General features: G+C 54.3%; 1 protein-coding gene across 1 annotated transcript; it reads left to right on the top strand.

Annotated features, from left to right (window-relative positions):
* The first annotated feature begins 8,021 nt into the window (after window positions 1-8,021).
* CPA1 (carboxypeptidase A1) lies at window positions 8,022-13,627 on the top strand. Its single transcript, XM_004592533.2, has 10 exons — window positions 8,022-8,086; window positions 8,547-8,628; window positions 9,054-9,287; window positions 9,445-9,546; window positions 10,090-10,191; window positions 10,294-10,404; window positions 10,753-10,843; window positions 11,396-11,595; window positions 11,979-12,063; window positions 13,440-13,627. The coding sequence occupies exons 1-10, from the start codon at window positions 8,022-8,024 to the stop codon at window positions 13,625-13,627; spliced, it is 1,260 nt and encodes a 419-aa protein (XP_004592590.2).
* Window positions 13,628-20,775: the final 7,148 nt, after the last annotated feature.

The raw sequence follows: 20,775 nt of genomic DNA, 5'->3' as shown, positions 1-20,775 counted from the left end.
GGGGCAGGACTCCTCCTGAAACCCAAGCTTTACAGCCTCAGCCCACACCCTTGCCTGGACCCCATAGGAAATAAAACACAGTTTGAACATGCTTTCTAACAGCTTGCCATTCCTGTGGGCTTAGAATTGGAAAGGACACCAGGTTGGGCCTCACTCCCCGGACAGCTTGCTGTGCCTGTGGAAAGCACTTCCCATCAACCTTCTCTCCATCTCTGCACTGCCCCCGACCCAGGACAGAAGTTACACCCCAGGGGCTTCCCGGCTGCAGTTGTCCCAGCGGTGAATCATGTTTGCTTTCCACTGGGGGAGCCAGATCCTTTTTGGCAGCCTCCCTTCCTCCTCCGGTCTCCCTCACGAGGGAGGGGCAAGGGTGCATTTCAGGGGGCTGCACTCAGAAGATCCCTCTCCCAGAAGGAATGCAAGCAAGTCACTGGTCCACGAGCTCCTCCTGCAAGGTCCCTCAAAGGCACCCGTGGCCTTGGGAGCACTCATAGCAAGTGGGTATAAGGAGTTATTGGAATCTCCCACCCTGGACACGCGCCACTTCCTCTTCCTCACAGCTCACGAAATTCGCGCCAGTCCAGCTGTCCACCAGTCAGGCGTTTCACCTGAGAATCCCACCCCCAACCCTACAGCCCCTTCCCCAGTTCCGCCCTCTTACTAATCATCCTTAGGCAATCACCTGTGACAGTCCCAGGCACCAATCCCCTGCCCTCAGTCCCTCCCAGTCCCGCCCCCACACCTTGTGGGCGCACCTGAGTGACAAAAAGACCCCCAGGTGCGGCTCTCTCTTCTCCTTCTGGCTTCCCCCACCACCACTTCACCTCCCTTCCTCCTCACCTCCCCACTACCCCATCCTGTTCCTGCCCCGCTGGAATAAACCTCCTAAGATACCTCGTTGCGTCTGGTGTTTTTGGCTCACGGTAAAGAACCAGGCTGTGGGAATTAACTGCGCGTAATAATAACGTAAAACCAGAACTTTAACTTTTTAAAATACCTAGCAGTGGGCGCCAGCACGGCGTGCACCACTGTCCTCTCCCTCCTCTTCATCATGGCGGTCATCACGGCCGTCACTTCCGCAGCCGCTGTCCCAGGCCAGCCCAGGTGCGAAGGGGCAACTTTGCCTAAGAGGGTTAGAGGGTGCCACTCTGAGGGCCAGTGAGGCACCTTGTGGCACTACTGGTTTCCTTGGGCCTTTCATGTTCCCCATCCTTCAGAAGCAGGGGTGTAGATCTTTGCTCTTCCCTTAAAGGTGGGGGCTGGAGGGGTAAGGAGAGAAACTCCTTAAATCCCTAAATGCAAGTTGAGGAGCTTAATGGGCTTGTGCAAGTTTGAGGCACAGTCTTGTAAACAAGTCTTTCCTTGGGCCAGGCTGTGTGTGTGTGTGTGTGTGTGTGTGTGTGTGTGTGCGTGCGCGCGCACACACTCCTGGGCCTGGAGGACACAGCAACAAGAGCAAAAGCAGAGAAGAGGCACCAGCTCCTTTCCGTCGTGACCTATGACAGGAGAACACCGTTGGGCCACTTGACGACGGACAGGCCGGGCAGATGATCCAAACCCCGTCTTCAGCCTGGCACCAAAGCAGCATGATCTAGCACAGGTTGTGTGCTAGCCCGGGCTACAAGGACGCTGGGTGAAGATGAGGACTGGACCAGATACGAGAGGCAGCCTGAAGAGCTGGGATGGTTCTGCCGGCAGGTGAGGAGGCCTAAGGCAGAGGCAAGAAGGCCAGGCAGGTGGTACCCAGGTGTGGGCTAGGCCTGGAACCACACAGGGCTGGCTTCAAGTGCTAAGCATGTGCTGGGGACCAACCCCTGTGGGACTCGGTTCAGCTCCTGGGGAGGCACAGGCAGCGGATCAGAGTTCTGCACTGGTAGGAGTGCTCCCCCAAGAGAGGCCATTTCCTCAGGGCTGGACGTGGTCTGAATGAGCTCTAATTTCCAAGCTGTTAGTGGAAACATGACGTTATGGGCTAAGTTAATATAAGCTATAGACAAATAAAGCAAGTTATGCCTTTGCAAACTATAGTCTGTGATTACAACTTTGATGTCCTCAACGTAAATATTTTCTTTTCATCCTTATGAGGAGGCTATTACTGGCATTATTAAGAAGTTCATTTTTCAAATAAGGCAAACAAGATCTGGTGTTTCTTTTTTAAATGCAAGGGTTTCTTTTCCCTCTTTTTTTTTTTTTTTAAGAAAGTAGTGTGTTTTAAATATTTAGGTTGATTTGTTTATCTAAAAGTCAGGGTGACGAAGTGAGAGACAGTCACTTAACTTACTACACTGCCTGCTCTTGCAGAAGCGCTAAGGGCCACGCAGGGCCAACTTCCATTTGCTTTAACTCCACAGGCATGATGTCTCTGTTCGCTCCGGTGTGGCCTGCGCCCAGCCAGCAGAAGCCATGGACACCTGTGTAACGTGTAGGGTCTGGGCTGCAGCCCAGCCGGAAACAAAACGGCAAGGACCAGTGCCCAGCCGATTCTCTGGCCACAGTGAAAACTGCCTCCCTAGAGGCCCAAGTCCCTGGACTCCTGTGGCCACAGTGAAAACTGCCTCCCTAGAGGCCCAAGTCCTTGGACTCCTGTGGCCACAGTGAAAACTGCCTCCCTAGAGGCCCAAGTCCCTGGACTCCTGTGGCCACAGTGAAAACTGCCTCCCTAGAGGCCCAAGTCCTTGGACTCCTGTGGCCACAGTGAAAACTGCCTCCCTAGAGGCCCAAGTCCTTGGACTCCTGTGGGTTGCCCAGTCCCAGGGACAATGACCTAGGACAGGCTGCGTGCCAGGCTTGTTACTGGCACGATGCAAACCCAGCGCCTCGGCTCTTCTGTCCGAAGTGCTGGACACTCGCTCTCCTTATGGCCGAGGAAGAGGCTCCGGTTCGGAGAACATAAAACCATTGGGTGGCCGCAGCCCGCTGTCTTCCTTTAGACTCCAGGGGCCTCTGGAAGCCTCTGGAAGACTTGATTCATGTGCCCAGTCAAGCTGGCAAGATTGTCTTGTGGCCAGCTGGCCCACAGAAGCTGGGGTGAAACTGTTTCCCACACTGAGGTCTTACTAAAAGGCAATGGCCCTCTAAAGCTTTCCGTGCCTGAAAACTGGGTCCAAGCAACCTGGCGCTGTCTACCAACCCTACTGTGCTTCAGTATCGCTTGCCTTCCGCTCACCAGTTCCAATCTCGGCAGTTCCTTGCACAGTCTAGCTCCTTCACAGCCTTTGCAGATGCTGCTCCGGTCCGTCTGGAACCTTCTTTCCTCCTGTTTCTTCCCCCAACCCCCAACATTTCCTCAATAGTCCTAGGATCACCCAGCAGATGTGGATCTTGAAGTACTTTTTTCCTTTCAGAGCAAAATCAGCAATGACTTAGGTCAGCACTGTGGCACACTGCGTAAAGCTGCTGCCTGAAGTGCCAGGATCCTGCGTGAGCACCAGTTCAAGTCCCAGCTGCTCCAACTCTGATCCAGCTCCATACTTATGGCCCAGGAAAGCACAGGAGGATGGGTCAAGCCCTTGGGACCCTGCACCCACGTGGGAGTCCCGGAAGAAGCCCCTGGCTTCAGCCTGGCCCAGGTCTGGCTGATGCAGCCATCTGGGGAGTGAACCAGCAGATGGAAGAGCTCCAATTCTATGTTGGTCTCCCGGAGCAGTCCAAGTGCCTGACAGGAGGGCAGGGTTCTGCCCAGCGGCTCCCCTCAGACACCCTCCCTCAGCCTCCTGCGCAGCAACGCTGGTCTTGCTGTGTGTGACCCAAGCTCACCTTTCTGTGGTTTACCCGCTCAGGGGGCTGTTGTCAGGCAACAGGGAGAAGCTCACACACTGGTTGGGAACCCTTCTGCAGCCCGATTCTGTCACCTCCCCGCCAGAGAAGGCTGCTCGCCCGCTCTGACTGAATTCCAGGCAGGAAAAGCCACTGGCTGGCAGGACGCTGGGAGATGGCCCTGCCGCCCCCTCGGTGAGCCCAGAGGGAGCATGCATTCTGGGAAGGTGGCCTGCAGTGTTTGAGGGGTGTGCTGGGATGAGGGGGTGTGGTTTGCACTAGTTCATGAAGTGACTTAGAGAGCCAGAGAACTTTCTAGAAGTTTCAGTCCACCGCGTGTGTGTGTGTGTGTGTGCGCGCGCACGCGTGTGTATTCTGCACTAGTTCATGAAGTGACTGGTTTAGAAAGCCAGAGAACTTTGTTCTGGGCTGGCTCTCCTGTCCTCCCGCCCGTGTTTGGGCGGTGCTCCCAGCCAGGCCCCTGGGAGAGCCCTCAGCGCCCTGCTGCTGCCCGAGGCCGAGGGCCAGGCGCCCCCGATGCCAGGGGCAGCACCGGCCGAGGTCTGAGGGCATCCATCAGTAACAGCAGAGACAGCCATGACGCCCCAGGCTGCTGCCCGCCTGGCTACAGCAAAGCTCCAGCCTGAACAGGAGCTCAGCTTCTCTGCATTCTGCCTGGTGGCTGCTTTTTAATTTTCTTTTTCTTTTTCCACACACTGCTCTTTTTAAAATGTTTTTTCAACCATTTCACTAGTAAAATTTATGAGCATTTATTTAAAAGAAAAAAACCCACTGGAAAAACTGAAGAGAAAGAGTGATATTACATATGGAGAGCCATAAAGAACCACAGTGAAGTTTGCTGTGGTTATTGCTTGCTTAAAAAAAACAGAACGCGGCCGGGCGGGGTGGAATGCAGACCTTGGGCCAGGGGCCGCGGCCAGGGAGGCCCCAGCAGCCGCTAGCTGACGGGAAGAACTCCATCCAAGATGCAAGTTTTAAAATACTCTTTTGGGGAAGGAAAAAAAAAAAAAACCCTGAAGATTCAGACCAGGCTGGGAGAAAATCCCGAGGCAGCCCCACCTGGGAACGCTTCATCAGCAGGGCAGAGTCCAGCAATGCAGAGAGCAGGACCGCCGGGGCAGCCCAGCAGCGGGAGAGCAGGGCCAGCGGGGCAGCCCAGCAGAGGGGCTTTGTGTTTGATTCCCAAGGCTTATGCCCCCACTTCTGCCTGGATTTGTTTTTCAGGGTGCTCCCTTGCTTCCCGGCCCCACACACATGCACACCCCCCACCTGATGAAGCTAAGGAGGCTCTCTGTTGGAGAGTGAGCCGGCTCCTGTGCTGTAGCCTTGGCGTCTACCCATGCAGTGACCAAGCTGCCAGCCTCCTCATGCCCCTACCTCGGTGTGGACTGTCAGGCTTGCCCCCATTTCTAGTTTAGATGGCAAATCACAATTTGGGGGTGGGGGACAGATGTGATCTTCAGAAGTTCTTGTCCCTCCCCCTTCCCCTGCACCCATGTTGTTCAGGACAAGCCTTGCACACGGAAACAGGTAAGGCCCTTCTCTCTGGCCTGTCCCTCACCAGCCTCCCGTCCCAGGCTCTGCAGTCTAGCAGCCACCTGCACCAATGCCGCGTCTCCACCCATCCCTACCCCCTCAGCTCACCTCAGCTCAACACCGCAGGGGGTAGCGTGCTGAGGGGCTGCAGAGAGCATTTCTCTAAGTTCTATTTAAGTTCTATTTGGGGAATAGAAGGGAAATTCAACATAGGAGGGTACCTCAGAAAGTTCATGACAAAAATGGAGTTTAAACAAAAGCTTTGGGCCCGGCGGCGTGGCCTAGTGGCTAAAGTCCTCGCTTTGAACGCCCCACCCCTTTTGGGCACCAGTTCTAATCCTGGCTGCTCCACTTCCCATCCAGCTCCCTGCTTGTGGCCTGGGAAAGCAATGGAGGATGGTCCAAAGCTTTGGGACCCTGCACCCACATGGGAGACCTGGAAGAGGTTCCTGGTTCCCGGATCGGCACAGCACCGGCCGTTGTGGCTCACTTGGGGAGTGAATCATCGGACGGAAGATTTTCCTCTCTGTCTCTCCTCCACTGTGTATATCTGACTTTGTAATAAAAATAAATAAATCTTTAAAAAAAAAAAAAGAAAAGCTTGTTTTGGTGCAAAGGAATTAAGTTCATGCGTAGTGTACTCATAATATGCATTTTCTGTAAACTTTTTGGAGGCCCCTCGAGAAGATGGAAAATAACCAGACTTGGATTGTCTCTGGTGTTGGAGGTGGGGGTGTGTGTCCCTTTGCCTTTCTGGCTTCCACAGTGTCCTTGACCTAAAGCAGTGCCCCCCCCCCAGAGGCCCGCTGACCTGCCGGTCCGGGTGCATTCCAGCACACTGTTTTTAGTGAGGGGCCCAGAGTGTTAACCCCACCTGAGATCCAAATTCTTCAGCCACTGGGCTGCCAGTTTCCTGCCAGTGCTGGCTCCAATTTCACCTTGCAACATTGAATTCATTTTTTCAGTTCTTGGAGAAAGCTCTCCCATGGCTCGAGGCCATCCTGGAGAGAGGATGGCTGGAGGCAGAGTCTCTTGGATGGCTGGCACCCTCCTCCAGGCTTGTCCCTTTTCCTGGGAACCTAACTTTCCCAGAAGCCAGTCTGAAGTGTCAATGAAAGGGCCCTCAAAGCAGAAGACTGCCTTATATTTGGAGAAACTTGTTTTGATAACTAAGAGAGGCTCTCCAAAGCTCCTACCCCGGGGGCGAACAGATCAGAGAAGCTGTGGTGCTGCTAAGAGGTGGGAGTGGCTCTTGGCCTGAGGAAACTTGGAGTGTTGTTAGATGAGAAGAACCCTCCAGGGATGGTGGAGAAGTACACGTTTCTGTCCCTGTCTGGCCACTTTCTGGGGAAGGTCTTCCCAGCGCGTCTATTGCTGTGTGCCGTGGTATGTGAATCCAGAGCCCAAAGGAGTTGTTTTCACAGCCCTAATGTCCCCTGCACAGCTGGTCCTGCGGCAGCTTCAGCCTCTTGGAGGACCTGTTGGAGAAGTGACAGATTGGTTCCTTCTGCGTTCCCTGTGGAGCTCTGACCTCCCTGAAGCGATGGGCCAGTCTTCCTTAGGCAGCATGGCAGGTGGAGCCTGGCAGCTGGCCCAGAAGTGTGCACGCGGAAAGGGATGGGCTTTCGGACAAGGAGCAGGCAGGTGGGAAGGGAGGCCGCTGGATGAAGCTGTGGCGGGGAGGGGGACCCCTGCCTGGCTTTGGGCACAGCCGGGGCCTCCAGAGTAGGCACTCTAGGTCCGCTGATGACTGAGTCAAGTTTTCAAGGTCTTCTTAGGGTTGGGCTCAGGAGAACTGTGAGTAAATAGAATGGAATTGTTCTGCCTCGGCATAGGAGGACCTGCCGGGTAAGAATATGAATCAGGAAAGGCCGCCTGGGCTGTCACGCGCGCCAAGCCCACGGCTGACACAGAACAGAGCTCCCATTGCCATGGAGTGTCCATGGCGTCTCGTGGGCCTCCAAGGGTCAGGGTGGTCTTGGGTTGAATGTGCCCTGAGGAGTGCCCAGTGCTAAGCAGGTGTTGCTTGGTGAATTTCAGCTTTGTCTGCCCTCGGGGTAGTCAGACACCCGTTCGTTCAAAGGTGTCTGGTTACAGTTCTCAGCATGGCACCCCGATCCCAGTGAAGTGTAGGGCAGCTTTGCTGTGAACCGTCCCCGGGCACAGTTATTGGTCTTCCAAGACTGGTAGGATTGGTGCTGGAAACTGCCCTTCAGTAACCTGGGCCCAGATGGGGTTGTGGCCTTGCCCAGGGCAGGGCAGCCTGGATAAGCTAGGGCAGTGAGGAACCGGACAGAGGCAGGAACTGGATAAGACAGAGGGCCCCGGCTGGCTCTGTCTGAGGAAGGACAAACTGACCTGCAGGAGTGTGGGAGAGGGGAACACCTTGCATAAGGACCCTGCAGGTGAGGCCACTTGGAGTCCTGGCTTTCACTGCAGGGTCAGTAAACAGGACCTGACACAGGTGACTGGGTGTGTGGGCTGGAAGGCCTGGCTTATCACCCCAGCTGCCCTGTTCCCTTGACGTTATCAGGCAAGGGCGAGAAGGTGGCTGAGTTCAGCACTGCCGCTCCCCTCGCTTTGGGACAGGCCCAGGTGCACAAGCGGAACAATTTCCCAGGCTTAGCTGTGCGATGTCTGTCCCTGGCCAGTTTAAAAAGGCCCCACTTCGGCCCTCTCCCAGTCGGACTGCCGTAGCCAGCTGCAGCATGCTGGTGGTGCTGGTTTTGAGTGTGCTGCTGGGGCCTGCCCTGGGCAGCGAGAACTTTGTGGGGTAGGGAGAGAAGAGAGATGGGGTGCGTGGGGGTCGATGGGGAGGAGCTGAGTGCTGGGGGCGTCTAGAGGCGATACACAGGAACACAGGAAGGAAGGCTGGAGCAGCAGGGCCTCGAGGCAGGGCTGGGGCGGCCATGCTGGGGCAGGGTTGAGTCTCAGAACAGTGACTTGAGCCCTGGAGACAGCTTAGCTTCTCAGGAGAGGCCTGGCTGGCTTGGGAGACAAACAGGGAACAGAAACAGAAGCTACAAGTTTTCCAAAGGAGGCAGGGGCGGGGTGGGTGGTGAGGGGCCTGGGCCTCCCTTTGCTGAGACCCCCTCAGCCTCCGTGGGCTCTGCCCAGAGAACCCAGTCCTCGCCTGGGGAGTGGGCTGGCGCTGTGCTCCCTCCGGTCCCAGGAGTGTCGGGGTCGAGGGCAGGTGCAGCATCAGCCGCTCAGGGCCCCTCTACTCTGCCCAGGCACCAGGTGCTCCGAATCGCTGCTGCCGATGCGGCCCAGGTGCAGAAGGTAGCCGAGCTGCAGGACCTGGAGCACCTGAAGGTTAGAGGCGGGGCGGGGGGAGCGCCTGGGCCCCACGGCACATCCTGAGCCAGCTGGACCCCTACCCAGATCCCTGCCAACCTAAGGCCACCCAGGACCTGCACACTTCCTCCTCAGCCTCCCAGTGTCGGCCCTGAAATGGATCCCTCTTGGGAGGTGACCTCAGCCCTCTCCCTCATACCCTCAGTGCCTTGAGTTTCTGAGTGAAGGGCCAGGGCTGGCCTCTCCGCTGGGCTGCCCCACACTCCCTCTTCTCCACTGCACTGGCCTTGGTCCAGAATCCTTGGGCACCCCTCACACCCAAGTCCCAACCCTGATCCTGTGGGACTTCCAGCAGCATTGCCCGACCCAGGCTGGCCCCGCCGCAGCCTGCTGTCCTGCCTGTAGCTTCGGCTTGTTGTGAACATGCCTGCTCTTGTCCCCAGCTGGACTTCTGGCGGGGTCCTACCCAGCCCGGCTCCCCCATCGATGTCCGAGTGCCCTTCGCCAGTGTCCAGGCCGTCAAAATCTTCCTGGAGGCCCACGGCCTCAGCTACGAGGTCATGATCAAGGACGTGCAGGAGCTGCTGGACGAGGAGCAGGAGCAGATGCTTGCTTTCCGCTCGCGAGCCAGCTCCACGGACACCTTCAACTACGCCACCTACCACACGCTGGAGGAGGTGAGGCCACCTGCACAGCAGGCGGTCAGAGAGCAGACCAGAACCGTGGCCAGCCTGCGTGCGGCTGGCCAGCCTTGAACGGGGTATGCATGGCCGAACCACTGAAGGCAGAGTCCACGTGCCCAGTCCTGAGGCCAGCGTTTCCTTCCCCTCTCAGATCTATGACTTCATGGACAAGCTGGTGGCTGAGCACCCACAGCTCGTCAGCAAGCTCCAGATCGGCAGCACCTATGAAGGCCTTCCCATCCACGTGCTGAAGGTACACATGCATGGGCACAGGTGGGAGGACAGTCCCCGAGGGCACCCACTGGGCACCCACAGATGGGGGTAGGCTCCCTGCAGCAATGGGGGAGGGCTGGCCTTCCATTTTAATCTGGGAGTGTGCACACATATGCACACGTGTTTAAACTCTTAGGTGACCTGTGCGTTCCCAGTCCAGGGTCACATCATGGAAGTGCCATGACGTCCTTGGCAGCCCAGATAAAGCGTTTTGTTTGGGACCGTCCATGGGACACTGTTGAGGCAGCAGGACAGAGCCAGGCCTGAAGTTAGATTGAGTCACTCGGGCCCAAAGCCTGGACTGAGGACAGGAGACCAAGCTCTGTGGGTCCCCATGCTTGCCCCAGCCCCATGCCCTCCTGAGGGGCAGCCTCACAGGCAGGGCCTTGACCAGCAATTACGTGGCCAGCAGGTGTCCTCTGAGCCTATGGGCTCCCCTTTTAGGGTCGTGCGGGGTAGGGTGTGAGGCCCGAGCTGTGCAGTTTCCTGGCCAACCTCCCTCCGTCCTGCTTGTCCCACCCAGTTCAGCACCGGGGGCAGCCAGCGTCCCGCCATCTGGATTGACACCGGCATCCACTCCCGGGAGTGGATCACCCAGGCCAGTGGGGTCTGGTTTGCCAAGAAGGTAAGGCTGAAGAGTTGAGGCGGGCTCTTGCCTGGTGGGATAGTGGTGGTTGGCATTGGCTCTGTTCCATCCAGAGGCCCACTCTGACCCTTTCTTCCCCAGATCACTGAAGATTATGGGCAGGACCCAACTGTCACCTCCATTCTTGATAACTTGGATATCTTCCTGGAGATTGTCACCAACCCTGATGGTTTTGCCTTCACCCACAGCCAGGTAGAGGGGAAGCAGGACAGGCTGCTGGGCTGAGTCCCCAGGCTGCTTACACCCCGCCCCCTCTCAGCCTCCAGGGCCCCTGGGACGCCAGGCAGGAGCTGTCCTGCGCCAAGCTTCCTGCCTGCGCCGTGCACTTTTGGACAGATAGTGCTTTGTGGTTGGGGGCTGTCCTGGGCACATTAACAACCGGGTGCCAGGGGCACCACCACCCCAAACTCTGGACAACCAGAACTGTGTGTGGACATTGGCAGAGAGAGGGGGGGCTAGTGTGTCCCAGCAGCAGCCCTTTCTTCTTTCTGCGTCTGTGACAGCGGCAGCCTCTGACGCGCATCCTCTCTGTGCCCTCAGAACCGCCTGTGGCGCAAGACTAGATCGGCCACGTCCAGCCCCTTGTGTGTTGGGGTGGACGCCAACAGGAACTGGGATGCCGGCTTCGGGAGTAAGGCACAGCTGAGACCCGAGGACAGGCGTGGGGCGCCCGGGGAGGGAGGCTCCCACTGCTTTGTTTTGCCACCCCTTCCCTGCCAGGGCAGTCAAGGGAGGGTGGGGACGCTCTAAGGGAATGTCAATGATGGAGGCAGTGCTCTGAGATGTGGTCTCTTATTCTTGAAAGCGAAGTTCCTCTCAAGTGGCACTGAGATCTGCCATCCTACGCAGGGTTTCTTTTCACTTGCTTACTTACTCCTTGATTGAACGCTAAGCCTCATCTCTTTCCCTCCTTGGCCATGTCCCTGTAAGAACCGTTCTTGATTTTAGCTCCCCTCTGCCTTCTGTGGCCATGACCTTTAGCTCTGTGCATGCAGGCTGGGGAGGAGACTCCAGGTGGTGAGAGGCCTCCCACGATTTCCTAATCCATGCTGGGACTCAGCCCTCCTCCTGCCTGCCACCCCACTCCTAAATCTGTGTGAAGAACGGGGGGCTGTGGATGTTGCAGATCGCCGCCCCCACATGGGCATAGGAAGGGCCAGCTCTGTCCTCTGTCCTCCTGCAGAAGCCGGGGCCAGCAGCAGCCCCTGCTCAGACACATACCATGGCAAGTCCGCCAACTCCGAAGTGGAGGTCCAGGCCATCGTGAACTTCGTCAAGAATCATGGGAACATCAAGGCCTTCATCTCCATTCACAGCTACTCCCAGCTCCTCCTCTACCCCTACGGCTACACCTCACAACCTGCCCCCGACCAGACTGAGCTGGTGAGCATTCACCCTCCAAGGCAGCCCCGGTCGACTTCAGATTTCATGCAGCAGATTTGCGTTAAGGCCCAAGAACCCCCGTTTTGTTCCTGGACAGTGGAGGGTGGCTGAGTCACTTGTGTCCCATGACAGCGCAAGGGCAGGTTGCGTTTGGAATTTGTGACGCCATATTTGGAACTTGTGGTGTGAGCCAGGGCAGGGAATACAAAGCAGCCACCCATCAGGAGACCATGTGCTGCCAAGCCCCAGGCTGGCCCTGCAGCGTCCAGCAGGCTTGGGCTCCTCCTGCAGCGTGCCTGCCCCTGGGCCACCCTCCCAGCCCCTCTCCTCACTGCCCTCACTGCTGCTGTTCCACCCCTGGCCTCCTTTGCCATCTTCTCCAGCATCAGGTGGCCAAGTCTGCTGTGACGGCCCTGGCCTCGCTGTATGGGACCGAGTACCAGTATGGCAGCATCATCGACACAATTTGTAAGTAGTCGTGTGGTCTCTTGGGGTGGTCCAGGACCAACAGCTAGCTTTTTCCGCAGAGGGAGCATCCCTCTAAAAGAAAGTAATGAAGATGATATACAAGTTCCACCCCCACAAGCAGGGCCTGGAAACTGCTGGCCAGGGCCATTGTGAGGACGGTAGTACCTTCCCCCAGTGTGAACACTGCCTGCCTTGATGGTTCCAGACAGACATGTGAGCTCCACTGGGAATCCTCATCCCTTATTTTGGGTTAAGTCTGGCACTGCGGATGAGCAGGGTGGAGGACCGTACTGGGATGTGTCTGTCGCTAGGAGGTTCTACTTAAGCAAACACTTCTCCAGTTCCCTTTAATGTCAGAGAAGCTTCCAGATCTCTCTCCTGCTTTCTTGCTCTGCACCTGCCGTGCCCCAGAAGAGCATTGCAACATCCGAGTAGAACAACGTCACCAAGTGTTTCCTGAGCGCCTTCCCTAGACAAAATGAGCCAAGATCAGGAGCTTACCTGCCAGGCAGGTGACCAACAGTGAGCTTCCATAAGGAAATACTAAAGCATGCGGGGGAGAAAAAACAAAAATGCAACGGCTGAGGGGAATCAGGAATCTAGGAGGGTGGGGCAGGTGGATGGAAGGACAGGCCTCACTGCGAGAGAAAAATTGGGGCAAGAGTTGAAGGAGATGGGTGGGGAGTCAGGAAGCTAGCTAAGAAGACCCAGACAGAGGAACTTTCTAGAACATAGGCTTGGGGTGTTGAGGGGATAACCAGGAGAGCAGTGTCGTGGCCTAGAGAACTAGGACAAGAACCAGAAGCGGAGGATGGCCCAGATACCTCGTGTCCTTCCTGTCCCAAGGGCCCAGGGCTTGAAGGAAGAACTCAGTGTCTCACCCAGGAAAAGTTTTAACTTTTTGCTGCATTCATTGTGGTCAAGTTGGACTCTGTAATGTGGCCCACTTCCTTCTCCAACCCACTCTGATGTGGCTCCTGGGGTTGGCTGACAGACCTGCGCAGTTTCCCCATTAAAGGCAGACCAGGGGCTCCAGCACTGATGGTGCATCTACCCCACAGACCAGAGCCTCCAGCAGGGGCCTCTGTGGGGCTCAGAGGCCTCCCTGGAGCGACTCAGCACAGTTTTCAGACGGGTTTTTGCAATGGCGGAAGCTCGTGCATTCCAGCTGCTGGTCTCCACTTCGGGCCTGGTGGGCTCAGAGCCTTTCTTGGGAGGTTCTTGGAAGCCAGGCTGCTTGGGCAACAGCAAGTCCTTGTAGACACAGACTCCACCTGGCTTCGCATGAGGCTCTGGGCCTTGAACCATTCACCTGGTCCGTGGAGCTCTTTCCAAAGGCACTGACCCTTGCTCTGCTGATTTTGCTTTTGCCTCAGATCAAGCCAGCGGCAGCTCTATTGACTGGGCCTATAATCAGGGCATCAAGTACGCCTTCACCTTTGAGCTGCGTGACACCGGGCGCTACGGCTTCCTGCTGCCGGCCTCACAGATCATCCCCACGGCCCAGGAGACGTGGCTGGGGCTCCTCACCATCATGGAGCACACCCAGACTCACCCCTACTAGCACACCCCGTGGCATGCTCCCCTACTTCCCCTCCCTCACCCCAATACAATCTGAGCACATGAAGACTGGACTCGTGGGGCGTGAATGTCTGGTGCATGTGGCTTGTCTGCCTCCCGGGCTGGGCAAGCAGCTATTGAATTCCTCCTGCAGGCCTCGCTGGGAGTGTGAGTGTGGACTAGATGACCCCTGCATCCGGAGGGCCTGAGAGCGTCTAATTGGACCACCCCAGGTTCGGCTCTGCAGTGGGGGTGATGTATTCATACACTGTAGCAAGCTGCTAACCAAATGCCCAGCACCCTGCGGGGCAGTGATGGAGCAACATGCCTCTGCTCACGTTCACCCACGCTCACCTCCTCTGTTCACCTCCAGGCAACCCGCATGCAGGGTCAAACAATCGTTCTGGCGGCCACTGATGTCCAAGATAAACAGTAGCACCAAGCGAAACAGACTTTTATTTATTTTTGTTTGAAAAGCAGAACTGTCAGATTATCTTCCATCTGCTGGTTTAGCCCCCAAATATCTACAGCAGTCAGGGCCACAGCCAGGAGCTCTAACTGGGGCTCCCACGCGGGAAGCAGGGATCCAAGTAGCTAAGCCATCAGTGCTCCTACGCACGTGCACGGTACAGGGGCCGAGTCTCGGACCCATGCATGCGACTATGGGGTGTGGACTTCCCGAGAGCACTTTAACCCTGGACGCCTGCAAAGCCAAGTGCAGCGTCCCACTCCGCAACTGCAGCAAGTGGGACCATTCACTGGATGCTGAGGGGAACAGTTTCTCCCTGTGTCCCCCGAGCCAGGTTTCCAGCTGGATCCAGACCCTAGGACCCAAATCTTGGCTGAAGGTCAAAACACTTAAAATATTTTTAAAAATATTTTAATTTGAAAGGCAGTTTTACAGAGACAAGGAGAGACACAAAGAGGGAGACAGAGATCTTCCACCTGCTGATTCACTTCCCAAATAGCTCCGATGGCCAGGGCTGAACCAACCTGAAGCCAGGAGCCAGGAACTTCTGTAGGTCTCCCATGCTGCTCTCTCAGGCTGTGAGCAGGGAGCTGGATGGGAAGTGGAGCAGTTGGGACACAAGTGGGGAGCCATATGGGAGCCAGGGCCACAGGCAGAGGATTAGCTTGCTGTACCACCACATCAACCCCTCAAAATGCCTTTTTTTTTAAGGCACGCAAAAAGAATTTTTACCTTGGTGTATTTATTTCATTCCCTTTGCTACCAATTAAAATTTTATTTAAAAGACAAAGTTACCCAGACGAAGAGGAAAAGACAGAGACAGCTTTCACCTGTCAGTTCATTCTCCAAATGTGTCCATGACAGCTAGCGTTGGCCCAAAACAGGGGTCAGGAATTCCATCTTGGCCTTCCCGTAGGTGGCAGGGGAGCAGGAACCAAGTGTTTGAGCCTTCATCTGCTGCCTCCTGGGGTGCCTGTTGGCAGGGGCTGGACTTGAACCTGACGGCCGGCAGCATGGGCTGGTGGTGTCCCAGCGCTCCTTAACCCGCGGCAGCAAACGATCAAACGAGCACGAAAGAACAAAGAGGAGGAAGCTATTCATGTGGCAGACATAAACTCGGATATAGGAGTAAAACAGCGCCGTGGTGTTCGCGGAGAGGTGACCTAAAGATCTGATTACACTCCGTTTATCCTGTGAAAACCACTTCCCTTCAAGCCATGTAACAACAGATTGTAGATAAACTGAAACCATTTTAATGCTCAGTTCGAGAAAATAGGGAGCTCATTTTGTTTTTAACAGACCGATAACAGAAAAAATATTACACTGGCAAGATAAGGAATAATTTTACAGAACTGGATTATCGAGCCCCCGGTGGTGGAATTGCTTTCCCGAGCGCAGGGCTGCCTTGTCTGGCGATCTCCAACACCATCAGCAGTGCTTGACACGGAAGCCAGACGAGCACAGGTGCAGGGAGTGTGCTTTGCTTTTATTAATGAACACAGTTTATAATCTGCATATTGTAGGCTTGCTGAAATGATCAATAGGCAAGTTATCTTGGATTCTCAGAGGAGCAGAACATCACTCAGTGAGGAAGGGCCCGGAGAAGGCTGGCAAGCCAAGGCAGCAGCAGCCTGCGGGTCCCTGAGGTCCCGGCCTGGGCTGTCGGTGCCCACGGACCCTTCCCTGCCTGGTGCGCAGTCCTATCACACTTGCACCAAAAAGCAGCAATGCTTGTTCAAGGGAGCCATGGGCACACTGAGCCTTGCATTTTCATAAGATGCTTCTATGAATCCATGGGTAAAATGCTTCTAGGTATATAAATAAAAACAAAAATAAGAGGCAATAACTTTAAATTTTTTTCTGACAATAATTCTAAAAGGCAACTTAAAGAAGTGTCAATAATAACATTAAAGAATTAAAGCAGAAGTGAGTAAATGGGGTTAAAGTGGAAGACTCACATTTCAAGGGGGAAAATGTAATTCCCCAAAGGAAAAACGCAAAAAGCTGGTACGTGGACGAATTGTGATCCTCGGAATTTCTTGAACACTAAAGGAAAACAAAGGTGCCATTTTTGTGTCATCAGATTGGCAAAGGGTGCCAACGCGGTGTCATCAAAGGGCAGTGTGAAGAAGGCAGGCTGTCACGGGCTGCGCAGGGCGGACAGTCCCACCACCTCCTGGAAGGCAACCTTGGCCATACAAACCAAAAAACCTCACACACTGCTTCTCTGACCCAGCAAATCCACTTGAGAGAATTTACTTTTTAGAAACATTTGGACAAGTTAAAAAAAACGTTATCATTGAGACTAGGACAGTAAAAAAGAACCTAAGCAATGAGCAGTATTGGCACAGACTGGCCATCTCCCTGTGACTGGCCATCTCCCTGCGACTGGCCATCTCCCTGCGACTGGCCATCTCCCTGTGACTGGCATCATGGGGCCATCAGGGTCTGTGTGGATGGAGAACTGTTCACCAGTGCCCGACACACACACACACACACACACACACACACACACACACACACACGTGTGCCCTAGGAATAACTGTGGTGACCCCAGGTAGTGGTGCTGGTGCCCCTCTGAGCGCTTTCCACAATTTCTCGCCATGAACTTTCACAGCCAGCCAGCAGTCACATATGCAAGCCAGCTCCGTCAACGGCAGGACTACCTTCTGCTGCCGGCCGGGGGCACACACTAGCAGGCAGTGGACAGTGGAGTCTGAAGCGGAAGTCAGGCACCCCGACACAGAATGTGGGCATCCCCCATGCCCAAGGCCCACCCTTTAAATGAACTGCTTTTTTAAAAATATTTATTTTTATTACAAACTCAGATATACAGAGTGAGGAGGAGAGACAGAGAGGAAGATCTTCCGTCCCATGACTCACTCCCCAAGTGAGCCGCAACGGGCCGGTGCACGCCGATCCGAAGCCGGGAACCTGGAACCTCCTCCAGGTCTCCCACGCAGGGTCCCAAAGCTTTGGGCCGTCCTCAACTGCTTTCCCAGGCCACAAGCAGGGAGCTGGATGGGAAGTAGAGTTGCTGGGATTAGAACCGGCGCCCATATGGGATCCTGGGGCCGTTCAAGGCGAGGACTCTAGCCGCTAGGCCACGGCGCCGGGCCCATGAACTGCTTCTTTACTGCCGATGCCTCTCGGTGTGGCCGGAGGGGCCGCTGCAGGAGCACCAGAATCCTTTGGGTCATCTCTTGCATTAACGCTCAGATTTGCATGCCTAGCTTTCTGGCTTTGGCCTGAAGTTAAAGCTGAAATGTCACTGAGTTTGATCCAGGTGTGACCTCACCGTCCCTCAGCCAGGGCTGCACGGCTCACCACCCTGGAACTTGTTCCTTAAAGCCGAGTAGGACCAGGTGGATCTGAAGATGACAGGGCCTCTCGCTCGAAGGGATGCAGAGATGTCATTGTGGAAGCATGCTGGACCCAAACACTACTTGGGAAGCCAACATGCCCTACTGTAACAGCCTGACCGGCTGGCCCAAGAACAGGGCTTGGAGCAATGCAAGTGGCTCCCGTAAAAGGGGCATGAATTCTCTCCTGAAGCCTTTAGGAGCCACATTAATTTGGCAATTCAAACTGTGAGCATTATCTAACAACCCCAGAGGCGAGACGGCCAACACTTATTGTCAAAGTGAAAGCAGAGAAGCCAAAGTCTTCCGAGGAGCCACAGTGGTGGCATCAGCTCCGCAGCAGACGGTGGCAGTGCTGGTCTGAGCTGGAGCAGAGGTGGGCAGCCCCACAGCGGACGGCGGTAGTGCTGGCCTGAGCTGGAGCAGAGGTGGGCAGCCCCACAGCGGGCACTAACTAGTCCAGCTCAAGGGCCACAGTGCTAGAGCTGGTGATCTGTGGCCCCCAGGAGCCAGCTCACAGTCGAAGTAATGTCAGAGGGAAGACGCATCACTTAATAGCCTCTGACAGATGGAGCCCATCCGTCCAGACTTCCCTGGCTCCCTTGGGGCCACACATTTTACTAGCTGACTCAGGATGTCACCGGGTGCACTCAGAACAAAGAGAAATGAAGTGCAGAATGAGGCCGTAAGGGCTTCCCAGCGTGACCAGCCCAGCACTGGGAGTCCACCGGAAGTCACAGCCCGACTTCCACTGTCAGCACTCAAGGCCCACGCATTTCCCGTGATGCTGCCGCTCTGTAACTGACCTGTGAGCCAATTCTAGGATGTCACATTCACCATTTCAAGAATGATCACTCCCCAAATGTACTCTCAGTACTCTGGAAGCACAGCGTGCCTTGCTTATTGCTTTAATAGGAAAAATGTTTGTTAATTAAAAAAAATAATTGAACTATATATAAGCACTCAACATGCTCACACATAACTAAACTGATGCATTATAATCTATACATTTCTGATGTTTCTTGGGTAAAAAGTATTATGAGAGTTAGTTGTATCTGTGAAAGAACCGTGAGGAAAATGAGTGTGCCTGGACGACACTAAGAACACTTGGGAAGAGTGTTCTTGATCAGAGCACAGCAAGAAGGTACTCAGAGATTTCAATCTAGGTGGACAGAAATTAATTATCTCCCCAAAGTCAGATAACATAAAAAGCAGAACCTAACCCATAAACAACACGGCAGAAAACAAATCCAACACAAGAAAAATTACCTACATATGTCTCTCCAGCCTAGCACTCTGATTTTATTTATATTCCACAAGGGGATTAAAGAAAAGAAGGTTTTTGTTGTGTTCTGTTTTCTTGGTGAGTAGCTTAAAGTCTCAGAGTTTTGGGTACAATCTACATGGCGCCGCAGGAAAAGCCCTGAGCAACTAACGAACATGGCTTGTTCTCATTTACACTGAGCCTAACGTGATTGTCTGGATTCTGGCTTTCTAGTAAAGGTAAAAAAATAATTTTAAAATGGCTTTCAGGCTGTTTGAACGCTAGACTTTGCAGACTAGGGTGGTCTCCTTGTTTCGGAGCATGACTTGGTTTTCTTCTCCCTTCCTTCCTTCTCTGCTGCCCCCGCCCCATCTGTTCCCGCCCTTGCTTCCTGTCTTGAACACTGCACACAGCATTCCCACTTGGGCCACCGGAGCCGCACGGGGGGTTGCAGCGGTACAGAAGGCAAGCCTTCCACCTCCTGGGTCCTAGGTCTCCAGGCGAGGGCAGTCCACCGACTCCAGGACACAACCGCCTATGGTGGCCGCCAACCCCAGCCTGGGCACGCAAGGAGACGAAGGCCGTCTAACCAGGGGGCTCTGATGCAAGTCTTTTTCTGTAATAGGAACAATTCCCTGGTTCACGACTAAAAGCAAAATGCCTTTTGGGGAGAAGCAGTGAGGAAAGGATCTCTTTGGGATCACACCAGTCTCCTGGGGCAGCCCCAGGTCAGCTGACAAAGTGGCAGGTTCTCAGCATACCAAGAGCAGACGATACATCAAGGACTAAGTACTTTAATCTTCAATACTTGTAATTGCACAAAGCACAGCTGATCATTCAAGTAATACATGTTAGGTTATCTAATGATGAGCCCAGTGTCATGGAGCTGGAAAAGTAACACATCAGGTGTGTAAGAAAAGGTCCGACAGTAACATTTGACACACAGTGAACAACCAGAACGGGTCTTTTGAGGAGTAAAGATTTAAAATTGTCACCGAGAGGGCACAGCACTATGGAGAAACTCAGCTAAAAGGTTTGGCTAAAGCGACGCTGCGAGTACAGACAGCAGTGGGGTCTGACACCCTGCCGCTCAAAGTTGGGGTGCTGAACAGGAAACAAAGGGGGACTATCTAACCCCTGGCCAGTCTACTTTCAAATGGTGTAACCAAAACTTTGTTACAGGGAAAAATATTTTTTTTCCCTCTAAGAATATATATGCATCAAAACTGGCTGAAAATTTTGTATATACTAGGGGAGAGTTGAGTGTGGAAAAATCTGCATTTTTTTTTTCTATCTAGGCTGAAAACAAAATAAAAGCCAGAGCATTCTGGCATTAGCAAAAGGCTGAATAAGTTCTCAGGCAATAAATTTATGGGGAAACATGACAGGCTCCTCATTAACGCTATGTGTACATTGGCTGAATTTTATACACGATTCTTCAATCCTGTGGAAAATTGGGCACAGCTTGACATCTGAACAATGTCCCTGGTCTGTTTGATTTCTAAAGCATTGGAGAATGTTGCGCTTTGGAAACCAAGTGGAGAAGAATAAACACAGCCTAGAACAGAACTGGGCTGAGTCTGATAGTTAGTTTTCCATATGTCTCTATGAGATATTTATTACTTTTACTTCTCTTACAAACACAGCCCCCATACTAAAAATACTGTGGCGCCTTTTTTCTGTTTTTTGGGGTGGTGAGAAAATGGTACTTGTAAGGCAAACCCTCCCCAGCAGCGTGCCCAGCCAAAGAAAGGCAATTTTTCAGTTGGCTTTTCAGACGCTGGTTGCCATGACAAAGAGCACGATGTATTCCTTAGCCCCTTATCCCAGCTCCGATCACAGTAGTGTCTGGGTTTCTGGAGGATTCCACAGGGGCTCCTCCTCCCCTGAGGTCTTCTGCTCTCCGAGTGAATGAACCACCACAGCCTAGAATCACACCTCCCTAACCACACCTCGGCCCGAAGGCGGCAGAGGCAGCAGGACACTGCATTCATGACTCAGTTTGACAGACGCTGTGTTTAGCAGCAAGGGCTCAAGAGGTGGGCGGCCCTGACAAA

The sequence above is a fragment of the Ochotona princeps genome, chromosome 25 (assembly GCF_030435755.1).
Source record: "Ochotona princeps isolate mOchPri1 chromosome 25, mOchPri1.hap1, whole genome shotgun sequence".
NCBI classification, from domain to species: Eukaryota; Metazoa; Chordata; class Mammalia; order Lagomorpha; family Ochotonidae; genus Ochotona; species Ochotona princeps.
This window is presented reverse-complemented; position numbering and strand designations above follow the sequence as displayed.

Bases quoted from the DNA above. Each gene is read 5' to 3' on its own strand.
- CPA1 (XM_004592533.2), top strand. From the start codon at position 8,022: ATGCTGGTGGTGCTGGTTTTGAGTGTGCTGCTGGGGCCTGCCCTGGGC. The intron at 8,629-9,053 runs GTTAGAGGCGGG...TCTTGTCCCCAG, and splicing joins AGGACCTGGAGCACCTGAAG to CTGGACTTCTGGCGGGGTCC. The intron at 9,547-10,089 runs GTACACATGCAT...TGTCCCACCCAG, and splicing joins TTCCCATCCACGTGCTGAAG to TTCAGCACCGGGGGCAGCCA.